The sequence below is a fragment of the Taurulus bubalis genome (assembly GCF_910589615.1).
Source record: "Taurulus bubalis genome assembly, chromosome: 4".
NCBI lineage: Eukaryota > Metazoa > Chordata > Actinopteri > Perciformes > Cottidae > Taurulus > Taurulus bubalis.
The window spans coordinates 16,971,800-16,988,257 of record NC_136592.1 but is presented as its reverse complement, the minus strand read 5'-3'; the positions used below and the strand labels follow the sequence as shown (position 1 = coordinate 16,988,257).

Below are 16,458 nucleotides of genomic sequence, written 5' to 3'. Positions count from 1 at the left end.
GAGGGCTTACCTCGCAGTTCCTTTGCTGGGATATGACTACAATGCATCTTCCTTCTTATTTTTCTTGATGTGTGAAATCAGGTGGACAATCACTCACATACTGGCATCAATTCTGTTGCAATGTGTACGTATTGGTTCTCTCCAGGAAGAGAGCAAAGCAGCCAGTCAACAACCAGCCGACGAGTTCAACACACATCACCTGTCGTTTATAATGAGTCACCTCGGTCCCAGACAACCGTTTGGCATGCTTTATCGAGTTCAGCCCAAGTACGTCAAACGTGTTGACTCCTCTCCGCACGCATTGGCGTGCATGTTTCTCTTTGTTCCAGAGTTGTGTTCACGGAGCCTGTTAGTAAACAGCAGTGGCCTTGGACAGCCACGCAGCGCTCATTCCTCTCTTCGCCATTTCTTCGGACCCCTGCTCTCTAGCTCAGTCCAACCAGCGGCGCACACTGTGCAGTGCTCGTAGGGAGCGAGAGTGCACAGCGCATCCCAGTCAGTCCGCCTCCTCCTCCTCCTCCTCCTCCTCCTCGCTGTCTACTCACACACCGGGATGGATCGACCCTGCTAGCAGAGCATAAGTCTACTTCACCAAGTTGAGTTCTAATCTTGGAGCGAAACGGGAGCTGAAACAAACGTCTTCTCCCGCTGACTATTTTCTTGGCGCATTAACTTGGCTGTCGGAAAACTACATGATGACACCAGCCGGGCTTCACTCGCGCCTGGTGCTCCTGCTCTGCTTGCTCTGCACCGCAGCGTGCACCATGTTTGCATTCACCGAGGAGCCCTCTGAGAGAGCCGGGAGAGGAGACGGGTACTGTAGTCGGATATTACGGGCTCAGAGCAATCGCAGGGAGGGCAACAGTGAGTTTCGCCTCCGCGTTGAGGGAGACCCGGAGAGCTACCACCCAGGGAGCACGTACAGAGGTGGGTGTTTATCCGCGAGACACTGCGCTGGGTGCCACTATGTGCCTATTGTGAAATAATCATGAATCCGCGGTCAGTAGGCTAGGCAAACTTAAAACAAGTTTTACAGTCTACTTTTGATGCGACACAAGTGTATTCAGTTTACTCTGAAAGCAGCATAAGTGGGAGAAAAGATCGTCTCTTTACGAACCAAATATATATATATATATATATATATATATATTTGGTTCGTAAAGAGACCAAATATATGCATAAAAAATGCATATTTTCCTGATATATACCAGAAAATATGCATTTGAACTGTTAAAAGCAAAAGGTGATAACAATTTAATTTCCTTTCATTTTTATTATGTTATTTTATATTATCATTTTAACTTGTGTAAAGTGTATTTGAGTACCATGTACAGCGCTTTATGAATAAAATGCATGATGATAATAATAATACTTATTATTAGTGGTATTGATAAACCTAATATGGACAGCCATGGGTAAATCCACCACGCATTAAAAGCTCTTTCATCATCAAACATTAAAAAGGTTTATATCAAGCAAAATCCCTCTGCAAACACTTCCATTTTAGTATTCTCTTTCAAACGGATTGTTTTTTAAAGCCAGCAGTCCTTGATTTCATAGCTTTTGTCAAAAGTGGAAGTTATTGAGAGCTGTTAATCTGCTCTGTGAATCTCTAAGGCTCAGGCTGTTCAGGACCCATATGTTGCATTGTGGTTAGTTCATTCTTCTCAGATCTAATCATAACTAGTTTTATATCATCCAGTGTAGTGGAGAGTTAATAATCACATTTAACATTGCACTCACCAACACTATAAATTAATCATTTTTGAAGTTTAATAGTCTCATCCTAAGAAGCTAAAGTTGTTCTTTTTTATATTTTGCTGGATTACAAAATGTATAAAAACTCTTATCTAAACATCTTTTGGAAATAATGCCAGACTGAGATCGAATCATGATAACGACTGATATCTGAGCTACATCCTCAAAAACAGGTGAAACATTTGATTGTGCACACATTCAGGAAGGTAGTTAATTAAGCCCACTTTAGTCTTGTGTTTGGCAGTAAGGATTGAAGCTCAGCTGTTTTCTCTGTCAAGTGATGCTTGTTGTCTCTCTTGTTTGATTCCATCCAGTTACTGTGATTGCGTCCAGCCCCTCCTACTTCAGAGGGTTCACCCTTATTGCCCTGAAGGAGGGAGCAGAAGGAGATATGGACGAGGACTACGCTGGAAATTTCCAGGTACGGCTGCAGCTAAAGATAAGGCTGCTTGTGCAATTGAAAAAGAAAACCAGTAGGTATGTTTTATCTATTATTGAAGTACAGTTACATACCTGTAACACTGGTGCTTAATGCCCACACTTCCTCTGGACTCCAGCACAATCACTGTGCATGAACTGTGTGAAGAAAGAAAGAAAGAAAAAAAGCAGATCTTGCTGTAGATTGGGAGGGATGGGGGTCTTGACAGATTTTCTTTGCACAGCTTTCCTGTATTCACATATCAAGGTGTGATTATTCTCACCTCACCTCCTCTAATGGGCTTGATATAGCAAATGAAAACGGCATATTCTCAGCTCAGCTTTCCAGGCTGTGGCTGCGACAGTACTGTGCACATGTGTATAATTTAGGAGTTGTGTGTCCGCAATCAGGCATACAGTTCACGTAAGTGTACAATTGGTGCAGTTGAAAGGCTAATACGTGGCAGACCAAGCTGTAGTACTTACTGTAGAATGCAAGAGAGAACAGAATGGAGCCAATTTACTGAAAAAAAGACAAGGAAACAGGTGGTGCTACACACATGTGATAATGGCCAAATATGTGAGGCCTTTGTAATTATAATACAGTGTGAGGAGTCGAGTGGGAGAGAGAAGCAGAATAGTGGTTGATGGGGTATGTGGGTGAGTTTGAATGAGGAAGGATAATAATCATGTAATATAACATTAATTTCTTGAATGCTACAAAGCAGTATACAGTGCTATACATAGAGCACCATGTAATGTGCATAGAGGCTGTTACAGCACATTGACACATATAATAGCATTGTTGATATACGTATTCATAACCTTTAAATTCATTCCACTTCACTGATTCTTGTTTAGCTTACTGTGTCATACCAATGTGTATTTCAACCAAGCCTAGGCTGCAGTTTCAAGAAATTCATAGAGCTTACAGTGCACAGGATGCCATCCTTTTTTCAAAGGTAAAAAACAACAACTGAGCTACCGAGGGATTTGTTTTAGCTATATCAAGTACCCAAAATTTTAGAGAAATACTTGAGTGTAGTTTACAACAGTAAAAGCAGTATACCATGATGCAGTGAATCTTTTCATCAGAAAATGCAAGGCATACATACATGAAGCCAAATAACTAGTTCTGCTGATAACTTCAAATTTAGGGCAAACCTCGTAAAGAAGCAGTCTTTTAATGGGTTTAACAGCATGTGTGGAGTTCTCTTATTTAGTCGGCTTCAGTCACTTCCTACATAAAACCCTATTATTTTATTGAACATGTAGTAGAATAAGTGGGGAAGTGTGCACAGCAGCCCTCAGGCTGCTCAGATCACAGCTTCTGCCATGCTGTGGCACTCTCTGTGACCTGAACCTTGAATATGGGAGAACATAAAAAACAGGAACATTCTATTTTTGTTGTCATAGCCCACTTGCAATATTTTATTTTTTATTTTTTTGTCCTTGCAATTGATTTCATGCTGTTGTTATTTAGTGGCAACCTTGATTGTGGTCTTCGGAAGTATGGCAGTGTGTGGCGTGCTGTGACAGGGCGCTAAACGTCAGGAGTGAAGAGGGGAACCACGACATCGTTTAGCCACGTTCAGTCACTTTGCTCTCCACACACGGATGAGACTGAGTGTGGAGTGCACAGCGAATGATAGATGGATGTGTGGCCATAGATGTTGGCATCTAAAGTAAAAATAATGGATATGTCTGCTAGGTTTTAAGAAGTTGAAAGTCTCTTTCACAGCTGCAGATGATCACCTGTTTCGTTACAAGCACCATGTGACATCCCTGTAAAAATAAACTGCCGTCCAAAGAGAGCACACACACTATTCCTCCATTCTGAAAGAGCCCTGGGTGGGCCGGCCCTCCAGGCATTGAGAGACGAGAAAAAAAAAAGACGTCAGGCTTTATTTAACATACAGCTCATTTGAAATCTGTTGGTGTGCCCCATCTCAGCCGTCTCAGGACAGCTCCCAACTTGATGAAAAGCACTTTTATTGAGCTCTCTGGGAAGGTCAGATGCCACTGTGTGTATGTGTGTTTGTTGGCAAGAGCGTAAACCAGCGGGCTATGCTGGCGATGTCTGATGAAACATTACTTCTCAGCAGGGTGAGATGATGGAACAAGAAAAGGCAAACGTGGCTCTGCAAAGGGTGAAATCATTGCCACTTTGATGAGAACATAACAGAGATTGTGGGTGCATTGTCTTCACGTCACATTTCTACAAAGATGATCACATAAAAGGGCAACAAAGATGTTTGACACATAACCCTTGAGAAAATGATTTCATTTTAATTTACTTTTCCAGTCCAGTCTTCATGTTATTTTAGATCATTGCTATTGTTTTGGTCTGACCAACTGCTAGAGCCAAGCACTTGTTTACTTTGATGCACACATTTCTGCATAAACCATGAAACACAATTCATTTTTTTTTCAATTATGTCTCACAATCTTCTCAACACTCAAAGCCTGTCTCTTTTGAAAATTTGCAATTATGCACAAGAAGAAACATGTCATAGTTAATTTAGCAGAACATTTGTTAATTCTGTTTGGAGATGGTGTTTAATGCATTCCCTAAGACTTCACTGGTTTTAGAATGTGTTGTAGTCCAGTCAGGCCACCCCAGGATGCCTGTTTGAAACCATGGGAACATGGAGGGGGGCTGTATAATCCGTAAGACTGCATACACATGCACCGCACGTGTACACACACACACACACACACACACACACACACACACACACACACACACACACACACACACACACACACACAAACACAATCCACTTTAAGAGGGAACTCATTCATAACATGCCATGACAAAGGAAATTCTCTGCTGACAGCTTCATGGAGTGAGAACGTTCCCTTTCTTTACTGCCCTGGGCCCTATTCCTCGTACCTGGCTTACTGAGTTAGCTGGATAATTTTCAGGATAAAATGACGCAGGTCAGGCTTTTCGGTTCCAAGAAGCAAGTTTGGAAAAATCACCATAGCAACACATCCAAATCCCTTAACCTGCTCCAGCGCAGGCTTAGTGAAATCCACTGGATGAGTTGGCCACTCCCACCGGACAAAAAAGGCAGCTCCCTTCCTCATTGATGAAGGAGCGATATTAGTTATATTAGTTTTATAGGGAGAGAGTTCTTCGAGATCGTCAAGATCCGTTCTCACGTCATCATGACTTCCTGTACGAGCGCTATCGATTCTGCCGAGACCTCCTCGAGCCCTACATTGAACATCACACGACGCAGCTGAGCATCGACCGTCTCACATACTGTATGCAGACTGGATCACAGAGTGTCTCACATACTGTATGCAGACTGGATCACAGAGTGTCTCACATACTGTATGCAGACTGGATCACAGAGTGTCTCACATACTGTATGCAGACTGTAATGTTTATTTAGCGCTTAAGAAACTTATGGATGTGTTGAAAGCACTCATAATTATATGACAGTGTTATTAGTACACCATACATATCATTATTGTAGAAAATTATTAAGGTGGACTGATAAGAAGACAGAGAATCACACACAATTTTTTTTTCACTGCGTCAATTGATTGAGTTTCTGATTATGAATAATACATACATACTGATCCGCCAATATACATATTCAAACTCCTACTTATATGTTAATCTACACATACATGTACATACACATATATAGTACATGACACATACGCACAGTCGACTCCTCCACTTTTTGAGGAGCGTGCACGTGCAATTATCCAGATGACTGACGTCTTGTTTGAATTAACGAGACTGTTTGAGGGCGGATCCGCCTTTGAGGAACCGACACAGCCTGACGTCAATCATCTCGGTAATTTAAGCTGGATAATAGGACATTTGATCGACTTTGCTGAACCAGGTACGAGAAATAGGGCCCTGGGCCCTATTTCTCGTACCTGGCTAAACAAAGTCAAGGAAATGTCCTAATCTCCAGCTTAAATTAGCGAGATGATTGACATCAGACTATCTGGGTTTCTTCACGGCTGATCCGCGCTGAAACGGTCACCACAATGTTCACAATGTTCTAACAGTACAATGGCAAATAAACTCAGAGGAACCTCTTTTTATTTCTCTAATGAGAAGCAGGAGATGATCATGAAGGCATATGAGGAAGTCAATACCGTAGTCATTCACAGCAAACGCGTTGCGAATATTCCAACGTTTTTGCAACATTGTTGCCGTGAACGCAACTTTAACAGCGCCCGATGCGAGACATAAGCGTCGCAAATATATCAGACAAGTTAAATGCGTCAGTGTTGGGAAAATGTATCGGCAAATTTGAAGTGCTTCATCACCCAAATCAATCAGATTATATTTACGAATAAATATATACTTATGAGGATATATGTACTGTTTGCACGTATAAATCATGTACTATATATGTGTATATGAGTTTGAATATGTGTATGGGCGGATCAGTATATATGTATTATTCATAATCAGAAATTCAATCAATTGAAGCAGTGAAAATAAATGATGTGTGATTCTCTGTATTCTCATCACGATCACCTTAATCATGTTCTACAATAATGATATGTATGGTGTACTAATAGCACTGTCATATAATTATGAGTGCTTTCAACACATCCATAAGTTTCTTAAGAGCTAAATAAACTTAAGAACAGCGGCATGCAGCGGCTGATAGTCAGTGTCTGAGACGGGCGATCAGCTGCGCCTGTGGTGATCAATGTCCGCGGCTCGAGAAGCTCTCGTAAATAAATTATTTCTTGCCGGAAAAATCTATAGCGCCGCGTACAGGAAGTCATGATAATGTAAAGGATGGATCCTGGCGATCTGAAAGAACTCTCTCCCTATAAAACTAATATAACTAATATCGCTCCTTCATCAATGAGGAGAGGAGCTGACGTTTTTGTCCGGTGGGAGTGTCCAGCTTATCCAGTGAAGTTCAGTAAGCCTGCCCGGGAGCAGGTTTAAATTTTTGGATGTGTTGCTATGGTGATTTATCTAAGCTTGCTTCGAGAAACCGAGAAAGCCTGACCTACGTCATATTATCCTGACAATTAGCCCGCTAACTCAGTAAGCCAGGTACGAGAAATAGGGCCCTGATGTCACTTCCTATCAAACAGATCCCTAGTCTTTGTTTGGGCAGTGAATATAAGCTCACTGGCTGAGCTCTCTCGTGCAAACCCCTCTACTAATTTCCTGACCAGTTAAAACCAATGAGATGCTAAGTGTCTCAGTTGTGCACCTGAGTAGAGTGCTGCATGCATTTGGACCATTCAGTTTGACCCAAAATGTCTCAGGGCTGTTTTTCCTTCCGATAGTGGTACAGTCATGATTGGGCATTTGGGTGTGAACTCTGATTGATCGAGCACTGACGACTTAAATTCAATTTACTTGTTAATGATATCTCAGATTCAACAATTATATAGTTTTTGGGCCAATAGGAGGGATCCTGAACTTCAGGATGTGTCAGGATTGGCTACGCAGTGAGGACCCAAAATGCCAACAACTGTTTAAAGTAAATGTATACCAAAAAAACAAGGACAGGCTTCAAAACAAATCGGGTCAAAAAGTAGCAGAGGAACGAAACAGGAATAAAAACAGGAATTGAACAGGAATCAAAAACTGGAATCTGACAGGACAAACAAGCGGTCTACACACAGTTAACACGCAGTACAATCTGACAATGGGGCAGGAGACAAACAAGGTTTAAATACAAGGGGAAGGTGCAGGTGATTGGACACAGCACGAAACAATCAGGGACAGGGCAGACAATTACAGGGGCAGGAAGTGCAGGGACACAGAGGACACACGAGACAGGACTTAAAAATAAAACAGGAAACAAGAAAAAAACCAAACCATGACAGGATGCTTTAACACATACAGTATGCACTAGTGTTTGAGCCAGTGCATGTGAGACGATTCTGTTCATCTCAGCGTATTGTTGCTCAAGTCAAATGTGTTTGTTGTACCAACAACTGATGTTGAATGTTTTGGATTTACTTTGGGTTAAATCCCATGAGGGGGTGTACAAATATGAAATTAATGTCAGTTTGAGTTTGTAATTATATTTATAGGCACTTGAGCTCACAGTAGAAGATGAAATTAATGTGGAATGGTCCAACATAATGTATACAATCACATGCAGATGTTTCAAGTGCTTTTGAGGTAAGACTTGTCAGAGGACATTTTTATTCATCATTAATCTCTTTGCATGTGTTATGTGCTTGCTTTACAGATAATTGATGAGGAGGAAACACAGTTTATGACCAACTGCCCCCCTGCAGTGACAGAGAGCACTCCTCGCAGACGCACCAGCATCCAGGTGTTTTGGACTGCGCCTCCCAGTGGCTCCGGCTGTGTCGCCATTAAGTATGTATACTGCAACTGATGCTGAGCCTGATGAAGAGAGGAGAGTCCTCAGCTCAAATGCTTAGAGATATGCTACACACTATTGATGGAGGATTAACTTGCAGCTAAACAGGTCCTTGTACTTGATGAACGATAATTAATTATGTTCTATGAGGTCTGGTCTTGTGGTGAGTAAGGCTGCCCCTTTCCATCAACATTTTAAATGCCTTTCTCCCTGCATCAATGCCCACGGATCACTGGAGAATATAAAATGCAAGCTTAGTCTACAGGTCTCAAGGATATATTTGATACGTGATTATCTCCTGCTGATCATTTTCAAAGCATACTAAAAGCTTTTAGATGGTGTATGTGTAATGCAATAGTTTCATACTCGAAAATTATCATACAAATGTATTCCTTGCTTTTTTTGTTAGACTGCATTACTTCTAGTAAGTAAACTGGCAAAGTGTATATTTATAGCAGTAACAGTTAGTTTTGTCATTATAGAGGTTGACGTACCGTCAAAGGATGGTTTTAAGCGCTTGCTTTTCAACCTTTTCACTAAACATTTCCAAGATTGGTATATGGTAAGTTTTAATCATATATTGCAGCTTTTTGTGATTGCTAGCTGTGCCTCTAGCATACATCAAGTCCACATGTACAGTACATCTGTTTCACTACATGCCTTCCCTCAAGCTAAGCAGAGTTAAATACAGAACATCTTGTTGAATTTTCATTTCTCTTGGCTTTATAAACTATTTATTTACTTTAATAATCATACGACTGATTGACACCGATCAATTCTGCTTTTGTGTGTCATTTGGGCTTGCTTGGTTTCTATGCTGGCTAGGTTACGTCTCTGCTGTTCCTATGTACAAAGGGATGATAAAAAGGTTAACTTTTTTAGTAATGCATGTGTCTGATACAGAATGTGATGAGCTTTCATTTTCTATGTAAATGACTGTACTTGTCTAGTCTTCCGACCACTCAAAGCACTTTAACGCTACATATCATCATTCACCTATTTCACACATTCACACACTGATGGCAGGAGCTACCATGCAAGGTGCCATCTGCCCATCAGGACTCTAACTAACATTCACACATATTCACACAACGCAGGCACAGTATGCAGGAGAAATGTAGGGTTAAGTGTCTTGCCCAAGGACACATTAACATGGTCTAGCGGAGCCAGGGATTGAACCGCCGATCCTCTGATTGTAGGACCACGCTGCTCTACCACAGTCACTGTGCTTTCCATTTCCTGTGTGCTTGTCTTCCTGGAGTATCTTCATGACCTGCCCTCTCAGTAACATCTGAGCTTTCCTATACTCTCTCTCAGTCCTCGCTCTCTCGTCCTCTTTGAAAACAAATTTGTTGTCATCTTTGTTTTAATCTTCTCTGTGGTGTTGTCATGATTTTGCCTTTGCACTACCGATCAAGATCTATGAGCTGATGGCAGTTAAGCACATGGATAGAGGGAAAAAGTTGAAAGAGTGACAGAGCGCTACAGCCTAGAAAGAGATACTTGAAAGTGCAGAGGTATGGATATAGTAATACCAGGGCGCAGGCAGTAGGACGAGGGATAGAGTAACACGCTCAAAAGAGATGCCTCTGAAAATCATGAATACAGGTTTGGAGTGGATATTGGCCACTCTTTACTGGCATAAAGATGACAAAGATGATGTATGCCTTTGTGTTGCAACAAAACCAAAAGTTAAATTGAGGCTTATTGATTGAGGAGGTTCAACTCCTGTAACTAACTGATGGGGCTTTTTATATGTCAACTGTTCAGAGGGAGAGACATTCTTGTCTGTGTACGGCTGTGTACTGTGCATCATACAGCACTTACCAGCAGAGAACCATGGGAATATAAACAAGAAGATACTGTGTTCTCAACAAATATGCATAAGAAGAAACAAAATAATGTTAAATGATTGCTAATTTCATAGATAAGCTTAGAGAGGACATTTTCCCTAGGCAGGTCAAATGTTTTTCTTTTTTTCAATTTATATCCCAGAAGAGCTTGGTCAGTCAGCCTGTAAAATTAGTAGTAGTCTGGCCATGAAATAAGAAGTGTGTTTGTGTGTTTGTGTTAGAAAGCGCCTGTGACTCAAATATTGTCCCAGAACTGTTTCTCCTCTCGAGTGGTTTGTTGCAGTATAATTGACATGCAGCTGATGTCTTTTAGATGGAAAGACTAGCTTGGTGGTTTGGTTTCGTCTATGGTTGGTCTGTGATGATATGTGAATCAGACAAGGATGCTCATTCAAACTCCTGAAATCAGAGCACAGACTTTGAAAATCTTACCATCCAATCCAGTTATTTTCAACTCTTATATTCAAGACCATCAGTCCAAGGTTTGTATCTTGTTGTGTTGGGCTGTGCACTGACCCAAGGGCGTAGGTTTGGTCTCAGTATTGGTAGGGACCTCCCTTTTTCCCCAAAATATGTCTGGAGCCGCAAAAGCAATTTAAAATCACAGCTTATAAAGTTGTATATATAGTCATATATATATATATAAATACAAAAACTATAGTTTGTTGTATTTATGAAATCATAGAACAAGAATAAAGACAATTATTGACATTGTGTTGCTATTTTACCTGTTATAACTATCAAACTCTTATAAAGAGGGGAACAAAAAATCCTGTCATGTGTTGACTGAGAGTACATAAAACCATACGGAGCCAAAGTCCTATCAATATTTGTGGCTAATCTGGTAGGGTGCTCGTCCTTGGACTGCAAGGTAGCAGGCTCGATCCTCACGTGAGGTTTATATTTGGAAATGGTTTTTGCTCTCTTCTAGGCATAGTATAGATAATAATACAAATACGTTTTCAAATATATTGTGCATATATTTTCCCAAACTTTGGTCGTGACTAGTCCCTATGGACCCTATGCAAACCTACGCCCTTGCACTGACCCCTGCACGACCAAAATCGTATTTAACTACACAAAATGGTCCACTACAGTAGTGTTACAGATAGATGTGTCTTTCTACTTACAAAGGATCTTTGATCAGTACAGGCAGAGAACACTGAACACAGACTTTTTGTCAACTACAACTAATCACTGCCGGTGATCCTGGTCATTTTTATCGGTAAAAGTTCACACTGGCTCAGAAGCTGCCACTTCAATTTTCTGCTCTTAAGATAAACATTTGATAAGGGATTTATTAGCCTCTTATCTTACCAAATCATGGTATTATTCTGACTAGAATCAGGATCTGAATCTTCTAAAATTCAACTGGCTATCAGAACCCAACTCTCCTCTACTCTACTTTAGTAACTCTATTGGCACAATACACTTAAACAATTACAACCTGAAGAAACCAGTTTAAGGGTTGTTTTGAATTACTACTGACCATCAGACTTTCTTCAAATCAAATGTTTAGCTTAGTGTCTAATTGGATTAACAATAATTGTCTTATATTTTGCTCATTAGTGCACTTAATGATAAAATCAAACATGACCTGTGGTGGAGCGATCAGGAGCTATTGCCACAGGTGATTCCTTTTGGTTGAAGCCAGAGTAAGTCACATCAAAATATAGTCTATGTATTGCAGATGCCATTGAACTTGACGCAATCTTTTATCTTTCCATTTGTATGTAAGCAATATATTTGCCATCCTTTTCTGACACTGTGCAATATAGGGGGAGTGTGATCTGTTCTGATGGGCTGTCTGACCAAGGAAGTGATAGATGTTACAACCACATGCAGCTGTCACAGTCTGTTAATCTCCTTCAGCACAATGATACGGACAGATCAAGGAAGACTTTAAAGGCCACTATAGTCAAGCAGACCCATGAAAATGATATGCAAATATTTGCTTTGTGCAGTTGATTTGTGTAGTGTCTCTTAGTTGTTTCTTTTTTGTAAAAGAGTTTGGAGCAGCAGATTGAACAAAATACAAATAAAAGTATGTTCTTTTACAGATCTACTGGGAATGCAAATTTAAACGTTGCCATAAAAAGACAATGTATCTTGCTCTTTTTCTTCTTGTTGTTAATATTTTCCTCTTTCTCTTTATTAAACTCTTAAACTTTCATATATATGCCTACTCAATCCCCCCACAGACATTGAAATCAGTGCACTTTTGGGGTGATTAGGATCGGTGGCGGCGTGGATACGGCAAAGTGAGATAGAATTTAAATTGGAAGTTAAATAAGCATTACTCCGCTTGATTGTCTGGCCAGCCCGGGAGAGTGGGCAAGCAGTGAGGCAGAGTGTACTCCTCTCTCAGGGAGATATGCGAAATTGGGGTGAGATTGAATTAAAGCGTGAACAATTAGAGATGTGCTGGTGGTCTCACTTACCTTGAATGATTTCATCTATGTTTTTTCTTGAGGCCGTTTTGGCCATATAACATACTTCCTTTTGGACACATCATCATAATCTCACATGGACACCCGCTAAAGTAAAATAACATTTTATGAGAGTGAATTCATTAATAATAATGTAAGAGAGTATAGTAGTGTGTTAATTTGTATAATGTGTATGAGTATGAGTGAGTGTACTGACGGTGTACTGTAGTTAGTATAATCATATAATTATGTAGATCTTTTGTGATTTTCTGTGAGAACGAATGGCAATGCATGTGGTACACATTAGTATGCAGGGGAGAGTTAAAAAGGTAATTTTACTGAAAAGGAAGGCTGTTATGGTTTAAAGCTTTGAAATCAATACCTGAATCCGATTTTTACAGTTTCTTTTTTGTACTATTTGTAATATATCTTAGAATTAAGAATGTTCATTGACAGCCCTAAAGTATAGCATGGTATTCAAATGCCAAAAAATAAATAATAATTATAGAATGCCATTTAAGTGTCAAAAACTCATAGTAAGTGAGTATAGTATGTTTATAGAAATATAAAAAATGGCATTGTAAAGTATGATATACAACAATTAAAGTGTAGTTTGATGTAAGCATGTTATAAAATGTAATTTAATAAATGTCACTGTAAAGTGTGTCTTAAAAATATCATTAAAATAACAGTGTAGTCTGTTATACAATTATCATAATAAATGCTATAGTAAAGTATGTCATTCAAATATCATAAACCAGTTATAATGTTTCATTAAAATATAATTAAAAATAGTAATTGTAAAGTATGCGCTTTACTTATATCTCATAAAGAGGTAGGGCTGGGCTGGGCGGTTGAACCGGTATACCGCACAGCCCTACACAGAGGTGACATGAAATTCACACTTCTCGGCCTGGATGAAGAGCTGGTTCTCCAGTAGGCGCTGAAGAACCTGACGGACGTGGAGACGATGTTCCTGAAGAGTGGAGAAGTAGATCAGAATGTTGTCGAGGTAGACAAACACAAACTGGTTGAGGAAGTCCCAGAGCACATCGTTCAGTAAAGCCTGGAAAACGACTGGTGGGTTGGTAAGGCCGAATGGCATGATTCAAAATGCCCCAGGGGAGTGTTGAAAGTCGTCTTCCACTCCTCCCCCTCTTCTATCCGAACCAGGTGGTAACGTTGCGGAGGTCTAGCTTGGTAAAGACCGTGGCACCGGGTAGGGATTTGAAAGTTGAGTCGAGCAGGGGGAGAGGGTACTTGTTCCGGGTGGTGATCTGGTTTAACCCTCGGTAGTCAATGCATGGACGGAGACTCTTGTCCTTCTTGGCCACGAAGAAGAACCCCGCTCCTACCGGGGAGGATGGCGGGCGGATGATTCCAGTAGCGAGGGAGTCGGTGATATAGGTCTCCATTGAATGAATGAATGAATGAATATATACTTTATTAATCCCCAAGGATCCCACAAGATAAAAGATAAAATATATAAAGAAGCAACAGGGATGAGAGATATATACAAATTAAAATAAAGTAATATATATATATATATATATATATATATATATATATATATATATATATATATATATATATATATTTAAATATACACAATAGAATAGAATACAACTAACTGGAATGAAATATATTTATATTTACAGCTGAAGAGTGTATTCATTAATTAAGTAAATAAGTAAACTAGATAAACAGATAGTGCAAAGTGCAAAATGCAAAATATATATGGTACAGTGATGAACTAATCCACGGAGGAACTAGCAAGCGGTGACTTGTTGTAAAGCCGTATAGCTGTCGGCAGGAATGTTCTCCTGTAACGGTCCTTCTTGAAGCGGAGCGTGAGGAAGCTCTTAGAGAAAGTGCTCCTCTGGCCCTGCAGCAGGTGGTAGAGAGGGTGGTCCAGGTTGTCCAATATGGACAAAAGTTTCTTCAACGTCCTCCTCTCCACCACCTGCTCCAGAAACTCCTGCTTGCAGCCGATGACGGAGCCGGCCTTCTTAACTAGCTTGTTAAGTCTGTTGGTGTCACCGGCTCCAATGCGGCTCCCCCAGCAGACAATAGCGAAGTACAGGGCGCTGGCCACAACAGACTGGTAGAACATCTCCAGCATCTTGCTGCACACATTGAAGGATCGAAGCTTCCTCAGGAAAAAGAGTCGACTCATCCCCTTCTTGTACACAGCGTTACAAGTTCGATGGGAAAGGTTGTATAGTCGACTGAAGGTTAGGTTGGCACCGCGGAACAGTTCAATGGCGCAGTCGTAGGGTTGGTGGGGTGGCAGGGAAAGGGCTTGCTCCTTGCTGAACGCCTCGCTGAGATCTGCATACTCTATGGGGACCAAGGTGAGATCAGTTCCAGAAGTTGGCATCCTGGGGGCGAGGTCTGCTGGGGAACGGCAGACTTGAGGCACCTCAAGAGACACGTGCACTGCAAAAAAGGAATTTCAAGAAAGTAAAAATAGCCTTGTATCAAGAAAATAAGTCATATTTGCCCAAAAAAAGAATATTAATCGTGTCTAGCATGTTTTGTTTAGAACAAATATCTAATTTTAGGAAAGTATGCCTTACCTTTTCTTGATTTTTGGCTTATTTTAAGAAATCTTGTCAAGCAAAAAAATCTGCCAATGGGGTAAGTTTTTTTTGCTTTGATATAGGATGATTTGATTGAATATAAGAATGTTTTGCTTCTTTCTAGAAGGGCTGTTTTTGCAGTGTGGGACTCCAACCAATTATTCTTCTTCCTGCCCAGTCGATCTGAGGGTTGTGGTCCCGGAACCAGGGATGACCCAGAACCAGAGGAGTCTGGGGCATTGGGAAGATGTAGAGACATATCTCTTGCCGGTGGTTTCCGGACACGAGCAGGGTAATAGGACAAGTCCGGTGAGTGATGTTTGTCAAGGGGCTTCCACCCAGAGTGTTCACCCGAAGGGGGCATTCTAACTCCAACGGAATCCTTTAGGTGGAGGCAAATGAGGAGTCCAAAAAACTCTGTTCTGCTCCAGTGTCAATGAGCGCCAAGACCGGGAGAGAACCGGACGGTAGGCAGAGCTTAGCCGGAAGTGTGAGACGGGGCTCTGGGCAGGAAAGCCGGGTGCAGTTGCTCGCCAGTATTTCCACTCCTACTGACGAGCCCTCTCTTTTGGGCGCACGGGGCAGACAGAGATACGGTGACCCGACTCGCCGCAGTGAAGGCAGTGAACAGATTTGGAGCTCTCTCTCCCTGTCATAGGTGGAAACGACCCAACTGCATGGGTTCATCCCGATCCTCGGAAAGGGGGACCGGAAGAGAAGAGTGCTGGGGTCCTGGGCTGCGGCGGCATAGGGGGACTGGAGACCGGTGACTGGAAGTGGTTAAGGTCTGGCGAACCGGTGCCGGGAATCTGTTGCTCCGCTCTCGGCCAGGATCTGAAAGTCAATGGAATGTTCAGCGGCGCTAGCAGAGCCCTGGTGGAGGCGGAGAAGGTGTTGAACAGCGTCCTGAGAATATGAAAGAAGGTCACCGAGTGAAATGACCCGGAAAGTCTTTAAGTTGCCGTCATGATAAGAGCTTTTGAAATTCTCTAAATATGCACAAAAGGTGCTTCAATTGTTCCTTTCTTATCTCCTTTAACAAAGGGAATACTGGCCCATCTTTTTCCAAAGA

The 16,458-nt window shown here is 41.3% G+C and overlaps 1 protein-coding gene across 1 annotated transcript in view; it reads left to right on the top strand.

The window, feature by feature from the left end:
• Positions 1-692: 692 nt before the first annotated feature.
• spon1a (spondin 1a) overlaps positions 693-16,458 on the top strand; it is a gene marked incomplete at both ends in the record, with an annotated part of 61,991 nt that continues 46,225 nt past the window's right edge. Inside the window, 3 exons of the mRNA XM_079217116.1 lie at positions 693-927; positions 2,073-2,179; positions 8,385-8,518. Of these exons, the coding sequence (XP_079073242.1) occupies positions 693-927; positions 2,073-2,179; positions 8,385-8,518 (476 nt within the window). The remainder of the gene's footprint in view (positions 928-2,072; positions 2,180-8,384; positions 8,519-16,458) is intronic.